This window comes from Nansenia antarctica, assembly GCF_963989245.1.
Source record: "Nansenia antarctica genome assembly, chromosome: 5".
Classification (NCBI taxonomy): Eukaryota; Metazoa; Chordata; class Actinopteri; order Argentiniformes; family Microstomatidae; genus Nansenia; species Nansenia antarctica.
In genome coordinates, this window is record NC_137690.1 from 12737987 (window position 1) to 12749743 (window position 11757).

The 11757-nt window shown below is 45.5% G+C and overlaps 1 protein-coding gene across 1 annotated transcript; it reads left to right on the forward strand.

Annotated features, from left to right (window-relative positions):
- The first annotated feature begins 298 nt into the window (after positions 1–298).
- On the forward strand, positions 299–11200 carry ercc8 (excision repair cross-complementation group 8). Its single transcript, XM_080532380.1, has 12 exons — positions 299–420; positions 869–964; positions 1403–1504; positions 4100–4223; positions 5252–5333; positions 7159–7227; positions 7318–7384; positions 7810–7913; positions 9214–9338; positions 9791–9988; positions 10848–10940; positions 11067–11200. The coding sequence occupies exons 1-12, from the start codon at positions 344–346 to the stop codon at positions 11127–11129; spliced, it is 1200 nt and encodes a 399-aa protein (XP_080388506.1). The 5' UTR covers positions 299–343; the 3' UTR covers positions 11130–11200.
- The last annotated feature ends 557 nt before the right edge of the window (positions 11201–11757 follow it).

Below are 11757 nucleotides of genomic sequence, written 5' to 3' on the forward strand. Positions count from 1 at the left end.
AAAGATCGCTTAGGCATAATACGTGTTTGAAAAACGAGCTAGTGTAGGAGCTGTTTGAACTGTTGGCTAAATTGCTAAGGTTGACAGCTAGCATCACAACAACAGTCCTGCTCCTGCTCCTTATCTGCATAGCAACGTTTAGTCTAGCAGCAAGTCCTCAAAAAAGGCTTTAGTTTTCGAGATACCCCTACCCGAGGTAGAGCAAATGACAACAATCAATTTCATTAATGGGAGACCCTAAAGATAAGAAAAATCATTGTTGTCATTTGCTCTACCTCGGGTAGGGGTATCTCAAAATCTGAGGGCCCTTCCTGCTAGACTAGTTTCTCATATCTTTAAAATCATGTTGGGTTTTCTCACAGCAAGACAAACTGGACTGGACGACCCACTTCGCCTGAGACGGGCAGAGACAACAAGGAGGTGAGGGAAAGTTGTCATAATTGTTATTATTATTATAATTATAATTATAATTATTATTATTATTGTTATTATTATTATCATCATTATTATTATTGTTATTATTATCATTATTATTACTATTATTGTTGTTATTATTACTATTATTATTGTTATTATTACTGTTATTATTGTTATTATTACTATTATTATTGTTATTATTATCATTATTATTATTATTACTGTTATTATTATTATTATCATTATTATTATTACATGACCATCACAGTTGAATGTAACATATATGTTAAGTATATACTTAATCTGCGATTTGATGCCATGGTCATTGTCAGGAGTCTAGTCTAGTGTACACTTAGACATTAATGAATAGCATGCCTATACAAGCTAGCTAGGAATAAACTGGTCAATATTGCCATTAAAACCCATCCATCTCTAATCTTCCTGCTATAAGGGTCCTCAGTCTGGAGCTGAATCACGACAGAGACGTGGCCCGAATCCACAGCAACGGCGTCAACACCGTGGACATCGAGGTCGTTGAGGGCAGATAGTGAGTAGGATTGATGATGGTTAATACCATGTTTGAGTTGTAAATGCATGCTTGCCACTGGTCAGGTGGTGTTTTTTTTGTTGTTGCAATTTTCTTTTTATTTAACAATAAGAACAATAATACAACAATTCAACATCAACAAAAACAACAAAAGAAAAACATTAAAAGGAAAAGAAAAAGCTACTGCTGTCATGTCTCAAGTCTGTGTCAATTGCCATAGAGTCCACTTCATCCATTTGTTGTCCATCTGTGGTCCTAAAAGTCGTAGTCTGTGAGTCATTCTTTCCATAACATGGATTTCCCCCACTGTGTCTACCCATTGGGCCTGAGTAGGTAGGTCTTCCGTACCCCATTTCCTTGTGATAGCCTTTTTCCCAGCCACCATGAGTATCTTGAATAAGGTGGTGTTTTTGAGCCCTCTCCTTGTTTGTTTCCTAGCATGCTGTCCGGGGGAGCAGATGGAGTGATCGTCATCTATGACCTGGAGAACAACAGCAGGAAACCTCAATACACCTGCAAGGCCGTCTGCACGGTAGGCAGGTGTGTGGCCAGCGGCGTGCATGTCAGAGAACATCCACTAGATGGCAGTGTCACTCTGTTTGGAGTCTCCATAAAATAAGTGCAGTATTTTTTTTAGCAGAGCTGCCTTGAGTGTACAGAGTACAGACCAAGGATCGTTCCATGAGTGTTTTACTACCTTTTGATAATAGCAAAGAACAAAATGTGTTCTTCAATTCATGTCAATGTCATTTGCCTCCTAATGTTTTTAGAGTGCTAATGCAGAGTGCTAATGCAGTGCTGTAAAGTACTAAAAATCGAATCAAATTGTAATGGTCTTGTACACAATATACAGGATACAATTTCATAAAGTGATAAAGTGCAACAATCTATCAATATCAATTTGCAGTGCAATGTCATAATAATAGCAAAATGAGGAAACAACAATATGCGTAGCAAAACAATGGCAATAGCATGAAGTGTAAAAGTGTCCCAGATAGCAGCAACAACACTCATATTGAGTAAGAGTGTGAGTGCATGTGCTGTGTGACAGCATTGTCGAATGTCTTTTGTAGAATGACGATGAACCGGGGGTAGGTAGTGCAGTGTTTCCCCTAGGTTTGCTGCCTTGGGGGGGTGGCATGGACCGTGACATGGACCCCCCCCCCAGGGGGTAAGACCCTGCCTCATACCAGCGTCATGTCCAGGGGTGTACTTGTACATTAAGCCGCCTCACGCTATGGAAACAGGAGATAGGCTCCTGCCCTATGGGCCATTAGGCTCCAGAACCATCGGTTCTCAAGGCTACTTACTTATTTGGTCTTGACTACCTGTCCACTTTCTCACCTGGTTCTTGCTGTCTCTCTCTCTGGTGTGCCGACACCATCCTGCTCTCTCTCCTTCTCTCCCTCTCTATCCTCCTCTATCCCTTTTGCTGTCAACCAAAAGGTAAACAAAACAGCCAGAGTATTTATAATCTAATATCCATATCAATTTATAACATAATTATAATTGAATATTGGATTGCTGTGGGCAATCCAGTCAGATAATGTCATTTTGACTTTACTCTCTCACCTGAAAAAAATGTGTATGTCCAACTATAAAAAACAGACATTTCCAATGCTTCAATCAACTGTCCATGTACTGTAAATATGCCATTATGGTATTACCATGAAGCCCAACACTAACAGAATAAGAAAGATAGTATATCTACTTTAAGTAAAATAATAAAGTGCATCCAGTTAGCTCTTTAGCTGGCAAGTGTGCAAGGAGACTAGCTCATCTCATCACCTCTGAGCTAGCTAGCTTGCTAGTTCTTTGACACTATTTACACTATGGAACTATAGTCAGACACTTTGTAGTCACGATAATAACGACCAATTTTAACCAACTTTCTCTGTCAGAACACTCAGCAATTATATTTGCTAACGTTTCAACTTGCTTAGTTTCAATCTGCAGACATCACAGCCGGCAAAAACTCTCGCGTCTCGCGCGCACACTAGCGCAAAATCTTGTATTATTCTCCAGCGCTGGCACAGCGCGAAGTGTGGAGATAGGTTTGGCTATGCGAGACTACGGCGGACTAACGTTACCAACGAGCCTATGGGCTTGCCACTCGCCAGATTCGGGTTGGGTGCGTTTAAAAAACGCACATATTTTAGCCTACTTGTCAGATGTTTGGTGTCTCCGTCAGTAATAATTCCTCTTTCTTGGGGGGGCGGGGGGTTCCGTTGGGAGGGCGGCCCGCCCCCCCAAGGCAATGGTAGGGGAAACACTGTAGTGTGAGGTAGTGTCAGTTGAGAGGTGGCTGGGTCAGTTGAGGTGTGGCCTGCGGGTAGAAACTGCTCCGCTGAGCCTGATGGTGCGGGTCTGGAGGCACCTGTACCGCTTCCCAGATGTAAGGAGTGATAACAGGGCGTGGCTGTCCTGGCAGCTGTCCCTGATGATCTTCCCAGCACTTCCTCTTGCACCTCTCGGAAGTAAATGTCCTGAATGGCTGGGAGCTCACGGCCTGTGATGTACTGGGCTGTTTTCACCACCCTCTGTAGAGCCTTACAGTCTAGGGCCGGTGCAGCTGCCGTACCAGACGGTGATACAGCCAGGTCAGGATACTCTCTGTGGTGCATCTGTAAAAGTTCGTGAGGATCTTGGGGGTCTATGCCAAATCTCCTCAGCCGCTCGAGGAAGAACAGGTGCTGACGTGCCGTCTCGATCACGGAACGAGTGTGGTGTGACCATGTTAGGTCCTCGGTGATGTGGACACTGGGGAACTTGAGGCTTTTGACTCTCTCTAATGTAGGGATGTAGATGAGGGCGTGTCCCTCCCCCCCCCCCTGCTTGAGGCAGGTTACCTTGAAACTGGAATGATTGTGGTTTGCCTTAAAACAGGTGGGGATTACAGACCGGGACAGGGATAAATTGAATATTTCCGTGAAGTCGTCGTCTGCCATCTGGGCGGAGCGTGCTCTGAGAACACGGCCTGGGATGCCGTCTGGTCCAACTGCTTTGTATACAACATAGTTGTTTTTGTGCTGAAATGTGACCTTTTATTTGTGAGCAGGGGACCACTATAGTTTTGTGTGTGTGTGTGTGTGTGTGTGTGAGAGGCTCTGTTGACTGAGTGTGTTTGTGTTGCAGGTCCAGTAAGTATGTGCACAGGTTCAGTGTAGAGACAGTCCAGTGGTACCCTCATGACACGGGCATGTTCGTCTCGAGTTCCTTTGACAAAACCATGAAGGTGTGGGACACAGAGACGCTAAAGGTAAGCAGCTTACCTCTCTTTCTCTTTTTCTCTCCCTCCCTCCCTCTCATGTTCACTGTATAACCTGTATGCCCGTATGGCATGGTCTGTCTGTGGTAAGATAAAATTACACTTCATTACACTACGTCGTCACGGTTACCTCACCCTAGGGTCAGCTAGGGGACTGTAAATCTCTCAGTCCCTTTTGTTTGTTTGTTTTGTGTGTGTGTGTGTGTGTGTGTGTGTCTCAGGCCTTGATGTCATTGACAGCCATTGGCTGCCCGGGCACTTGTGTTTTCAGAAGGATTTGCATTATAACTGCCACTCTGCAATGGCACACCCTCCCTTCCTTACACTGACCTTCTCTGCTCTCCTCCTCCAGCCTCCTAGTCCCATAATCCTATCCATGGTCTCCTAGTGTAGCCTCAAAGTCTTAGGCTGGGTTGCACCAACATTTTAGAACAACAGTTTAGACTTAATCTAGGGTTAGTCAATGTGGCCCTAAATAAAGTAGTGAGTCATTGTCACTAATCTCGTAGTTCCATTTCCATTCAATAACATTTGAAATTACCTCTTATCTCTCCTCAGCAACAACATACTGTAGCCTAGCCACGTGTGGTGGCCTGGTTTGTTTGTAAACCTGTTGAAGTCACTGGATGCGTTCCAGTTAAGAACAAGTCATTACACATGTCTTGATGAATAATCAATGAATAGACGGTAGGAAGAGGCATCTCCTCTACAAGTCCTCTGTCTCTTAACTGTTGCTCTCGGCTGCGGTGTCGGAATGAATAATGTGTTATTGAGTTGAATTGAATGACCAGTGAGTATAGTAGATTGGCTCTTTTGTATTCAGTAGCGTTGACGCCCTATAGCGTAGGATACAGTTCAGCAGGTTCAAATCTGATTGGTGTCTGTGCTGAAGATTGATTTAGTGCTGCTTGTCACCAAACAAATCATCTGGGGGTTTGAACCCTACTCTACTCTACATTCCCACCATCTAAATACAGTTGTTTTCTTACATATCATTCCCTCCCCCTCTGTGCCTCCAGCCTGCTGAAGTGTTCGAGTTTGAAGGGCACGTCTACTGCCACCACATGTCCCCCATCGCCAGGAAACACAGCCTCATCGCAGGTGTGTGTGTGTGTGTGTCTTTGTGTGTGCGTTACTCTCTCTCTCTCTCTCTCACAGTTGAAGCCCTATGGTGTGTAGGGATGGGAATTCTCAACTGGAACCGGTTCCAAATTGTTCGATGCATCGGAATCATATGCCCTTAAGGGCTCTGCACACAGCGTGCGATTTCTGTTGCGCGTCAACATTCCATTTTGAAGTTTGAATGGAAGTCTATGAGAACATCGCATTTCAACACACACGGCCCCGATTTTAATCGCACGGCGAAAATTCGATTCCATTCATTTTGAATGGGAAAAAGCACAAATTTGACAGTGCGACAAAACTCGCACGCCGTGTGCTTTGTCCCATTCAAAAATGAAAAATCGCACGCTGTGTGCAGAGCCCTCTAAGGTGATCGATTGATGCCAGCGTGTTTTGTGCATGCGCTGACAGTTGCGCATTGCAAAAACTTGTGCCTCATGATGTAAAATTCTGAGGAGTCATGGTGGAGTCTCGGAAGAAACGGTCCAAAGCGTAGCTTAATTTCAGAAAGAAAAACATTGACAACTTGTAACATCTGTCAAATTATAATTTCAAGTAAGGGTGGAAACACCAGCAAGTTAAAACATCTTTCGACACAACATTATTTATTATTATTATTATTATTATTTATATTTCCATTATTCTATTTTAAAATGTATTTTTATTTTATTATACACTGTGTTCAGAGGCTACTTTTTTTTCACACAGAAAATTTATCAGGAATTTATAAAGAATCGATAGCGGAATCGGTATCAATAACATCTCATCAGTTCCCATCCCTAATGGTGTGTGAACCTAACCTGTAAACCCAGTTTCAGAGAAAACGTTTACCTAAGGGAGGTGGTGGTGTTGGAGGCATGAGGATGGACGGACATGTTGATGTCACTAAGGGCCTATGGGTGCTGTCACAGTTGGGGGAGGGGGAGGGGGGGGGGGGGCTGCTGATTTAGGAGACAGCCTAGAGAGATCAGTTACAGGCAAGGCCTTGGGGGGGGGAGTACGAAACACACAAACACACAAACACACAAAGATAGACAGACAGACAGACAGACAGACAGACAGACAGACAGACAGACAGACAGACAGACTCACTCACTCACTCACTCACTCACTCATCGTGTGGCTAGATGTCTCTCCGTCCAGTGTGTATGTCAATGAGACTACATCTGTATAAACAAAGGATAAATCAACCAATTGACAGATGAATTACAGCTGATTGTGAAACGTTGTGGTGGTTAGGGTTGTGGGTTGCTTTTGTTTACGGCCGGATTAGACAGCCGTAAGGACTGACTCAGGAACAGTGCAGACAGTGCAGACTTGTAATGTGCCGTTCTGGAGAGACACGATCGGAATCCAGTGCTGCCCTCCTCCTCTCTGACCCTCTTGCCCTCCACCCCTCCTCCTCTCTGCTACTCCTCCCCTCCCCCCCCTGCCTGCCACTGAGCCAGACTAACAGGTTGCACATGCCTTCTCTCACCTCTCACCACCCACACATTGTGCTCGTGCTTCCTTCACAAGACAACCAGTACCACAAAGTCTTCTAGTGTTACACTGATGTGACTTTGATGGGGCAACTTGATGCGGGAGAGTTTTTCCAAAGAGAGTTTTTCCTCTTATCTGATTTAAAAGAACCAGGGACTCCAGTTTGTCTTCCGGTAGATAGTCTCAGTCACAGAGGAGATTAACACACACAGCAACACACACACACGCACGCACGCAAGCACGCACGCACACACACGCACACTGAAGCATATTCAGTCCTTCCAATCAGTTCCAATCAGTTCCATTGTCTCTGTGTACTCAGTCGGCACCCAAGACCCCAAAATCCAGCTGTGTGACCTGAAGTCTGGCTCCCGCATCCACGTTCTGCAGGGTGAGTGATCTATATCCCCCCCTACCACACACACACACACACACGCACGCACATACACACACACTCTGACTGTCTGTTCTCATCCTTCAGGTCACAGGGGTGAGGTCCTGTCTGTCCGATGGTCCCCCAGATACGAGCACATTTTAGCTACAGCCAGGTAGGCACCACCACTGCTGCCCATCCCACACGTCTGCTGACTGCAGCCACACAGGACCACCTACTGGTGGGCTTTAGCACGAGTAGTCATGCCAATGTTCCACAGTCCCTGTTATGCCTTATGTATTAAAACTACAGGCCCTGGCACTGCCACTCTGCCAGCCACATATGTAAACATCGTAGTGAAACGGAAAAGTGAGAGGAATTCCAGTCCAAGCAGATTCCGTAACACTGTGTTGGCAACAAGCTCTGTGTGTGTGTGTGTGTGTGTGTGTGTGTCCGTCCCAAAACAACAACAGTGAGCAGCATGTTCGTGTGTCTACCTCATACAGGCAAACTCTCTCTCTCTCTCTCTCTCTCTCTCTCTCTCTCTCTCTCTCTCTCTCTCTCTCTCTCTCTCTCTCTCTCTCTCTCTCTCTCTCTCAGTACTGACAACAGGGTGAGGGTGTGGGATGTGCGTCGTGCCTCAGGCAGCCTGTTCACTCTGGACCAGGACAATGGGGACAAGTCCAAGGCCTCATCAGAAGCTGGTATGATGACCCATTCCCCCCTTTCCTGTACTCTTTCTCCCTCCCTTCATCATTTACTCCTACTCCCTACAGGATAAGTCATGACATTCACACAACAGCCATATAACATTGCAAACAAGTTGTGCAGAAGATGAGTGACTCATTCACATTAGTACACGTCATCCAACACTCTTTCACACACACACACACACACACACACACACACACACACACACACACACACACACACACACACACACACACACACACACACACACACACACACACACACGCACACACACACACACACACACACACAGCCAGAGCATTAGCTGTTGATGCAATCTTATGCACCTGTCAAGAGCGACGCCCATTAGTCACAGACTCACAGTTCAACTATTCAAGTTAACATGTTTATGATGATGAATGAAAAGCAAAGTGAACATTCTCTAGATGTCTGTATTTGAGCTCTAAGCCAATTGGGTGTGTGTGCGTTGGGGAGGTTTTTTAAGTCACAAATCTTTTTTTTGTATTATTGTTATTATTAGACAGTGGTTTGAGGTCATGATCAACAGCTAGTAACAAAGGGAATATGCCCCCCACACCACCGGAAACAGCCTCAAACTTACTTGAAAACGAGCAAAGTAAAAAAAAAAAGTTTGGTCATTTTCGCGACTTGATGATTCACAACTTTTTACGTCTTTCACCAGACCCTGTCACATATACAGAATTTAGCAGAGCATAGTTTCGCAGTCTGCTCTACTTTTGTCGTCGTCATCGCTTATCCTGAAATATCTCCAAACTGCTGACCTTGCTCCTCAGTCCACCTCTGCCTACCTGGTACGAGAGCTTACGTTACGTTGTTGTAAAGTGGTATCGGAGTAGTGTTACCAGTACAAATACATGGGCACAGTATCAGTTACGAGTACGACTGGTATAGGTATCGTGCATCCCTAATTGAACCCATGTTAATGCAAGTGTGAAGTGGCTTGTGTTTCTGCCAAGACAATGGTTGAAACCACCACTCCCTTTGTATGCATTTTTTAGATACTGTGTGCGCGTGCGTGTGCGTGTGCGTGTGTGTGTGCGTGCTCGCCTTAGGGTTAGACAGTATCACATTTTTAACACTGTTAAACCATCCCCAAATTTCACTGCGGTATACGGTATTACATTATTGGGCAGCAGAAATGTTTGATGACGGTATTGAATCGGACACCATTACTGCTGTATACGGTATTACCGCCCAACCCTAGTGTGCCTGTGACCTTGAGTGTGCTCGTGTGAGTAGACTTAGGAGATGACATCTATCTGTCTCTTCCAGCGAATACAGCCCATAACGGGCGGGTGAACGGCCTCTGCTTCACGGCCGATGGCCTCCACCTCCTCACCACGGGAACAGATGACCGCATGAGGCTATGGAACAGTGCCAATGGAGAGAACACACTGGTAGTGTGTGTGTGTGTGTGTTTGTATGTGTATGTGTGTTACATGTTCCCTAGGAAACTGGGCTTGCAGGTTGTTAGGTACACACATCAAAGGTCTTCAATACACTAAAGGACACACACACACACACACACACACTCTCACACACACACACACACACACGCACACACACACAGGTCCACACCAAAGGAGCTCAAGCTCAAGCTGTCCCTCTTCTGGCTTAGGAGACATCAAGCTGTTTGAAGACATTTTGAATGACAGGAGTAGCGTTCAAGACCAGTGTGACAGGCTCTCTCTATGGCTACCAAACTTTCATTCCTTGGGGATGTTAGAAAACATGCCGAAAACACAGAGGCAAGGACTGTCTCACACAATACACAGTTAGGCCATACATTCATATGGTTTATCTATACATCCGCTTGCTCCCCCTCCCTCCCCCCCGGTCCATCCCTCAGGTGAACTATGGGAAGGTGTGTAACGAGAGTCGGAAGGGGTTAAAGTTCACAGTGTCTCGCGGCTGCAGCCCAGAGGTCGTGTTTGTGCCATGCAGCAGCTCGGTGGCGGTGTACGGCATCCACACAGGCGAGCTGGTCACCATGCTCAACGGACACTACAACAACGTCGACTGCTGCGACTTCCACCCCAACTACCAGGTGAGGTCGCGGACACCGGTACGATGGGACAGGAGAGCTGCGTGTCTGTCTGTCTCTCTGTCTGTCTGTCTGTCTGTCCAGCTGTCTGTCTGTCTGACTGACCAGACCAACCCTGTAGTGATGGCTGTATCTTTTGCAGTGTGTCACTAACGTCTCCCTGTATAAGTCTCCATATTAAAGTCAACAAACGCCTACCTCTCAAGAAATCATCAGCAATGTTGTCACAGGTGTGGGCTATGCAAATACACCATAATCATGAAAGCGGAGGCCACGGGTCTGTCCCTGCCTCTCCCTAAATGGTATGTGATTGTTATAGAGAAGTTCTATGGTTGGGGTTCACCCACACTGTACTTTCTGAAAGAGTAATTATAGTTTCAGATTGTGGTGAACTGGTCACACCTCTGTAGCTTTTGTGCAGGTCGGATATACCACATGTCTGTGTGAGTGTGTGTGAGTCTGTGTGTGTCTGTCTGTGTGTGTCTGTGTGTGTGTGCGCGTGCGTGTGCCTTTCCTCATCGTTTTCTCATGCGACAATGTGTCATTGTTATGAATTCCTCCATGCTCATCACAACACTGACCTACATACCTCATACATACTTCAGTCGTCTGAGTTGTATTTATCTTAGGTGTTTTGTTATGATGTTTTGCCGATCCACTATTGTGGTTCTTTGAGAAAGCAGCCAAGCCCCATGTCACCCGGGAAGCTTTATGGAAAGGATGGAATGTACTTGGCCTAATTATTTTGTTGCTTCAAGTGCATGCTTTGGGAGAAGGGTGGAGAAAAGTTGTTGTAATGACTTTGTGGTGCCTAGTCCTGACCCGCTTCTTTCCTCTCCTCTCCTTTCCTCTGTGTGTTCAGGAGCTCTATAGCGGTGGTAAAGACTGCAACATCCTAGCCTGGGTCCCTGTTCTCCGACCCCCAGACGAGGAAGAAAGGACAATGGATAAAAAAGTAGGAGGGCTTACAATAGCAATGTTTGGATATGGATGTTTGGGTATAGATGTTTGGCAGGCAGTGTTTCAGTTCCTGCTGTGTGTGTGGGTGTTGTTATTTATTAGAAGTGTTTTTCCACCACAGAGAGGAGGCCAGTCTACTGCGAACCCTGCCTTTGAAGACGCATGGAGCAGTGACGATGACTGATGACTCCCTGTACTGTACACACACACAAGAAGGATGTGCGTGTGTGTGCGTGCGTGTGTGTGTGTGTGTGTGTGTGCGTGTGCGTGTGCGTGTGCGTGTGCGTGTGTGTGTGTGTGTGTGTGTGTGTGTGTGTGTGTGTGTGTGTGGGTGGACGTCCACTTGTGTGCCCGCTCTCTACTGAAGAACAGAATGTACAGTACCTTGAATGTCAGCTGTGACAAATGACATGGCCATGAGAAGTTCTCTTGTGTTTTGTTTTTTTATAGATGTTTTTTAAATATTTTTTTATATGAAATAACGATGGACAATTAAAGCATTAGTGACATGTGTAGGTTCAGTAATTGAGCTGTAGGCTTCGTTCACACAGCAGGTCTTGATGCTCAATTCCGATTTTTTACACAGATCCGATTTTTTGGTTTGGAAGTTCAGTTCAAAATGTGACCTATATTTGACCTCCATTGACTCCCGTGTGAACATTCCACGGCCCTGAACAGACCCGCATGTGCAGGACAATAACAATGACGTCAGGATGTCACGCACAACGCACTGTTTACGGAAGTATGGATAATAATAATAATAATAATACATTAGACTTATATTGCGCTTTTCTAGACACTCAAAGACGCTT

Coding starts and splice junctions, on each gene's coding strand:
- ercc8 (XM_080532380.1), top strand. CDS start 344: ATGTTGGGTTTTCTCACAGCAAGACAAACTGGACTGGACGACCCACTT. Junction 965..1,402: donor GAGGTCGTTGAGGGCAGATA/GTGAGTAGGATT, acceptor TTTGTTTCCTAG/CATGCTGTCCGGGGGAGCAG. Junction 9,339..9,790: donor CCAATGGAGAGAACACACTG/GTAGTGTGTGTG, acceptor TCCATCCCTCAG/GTGAACTATGGGAAGGTGTG.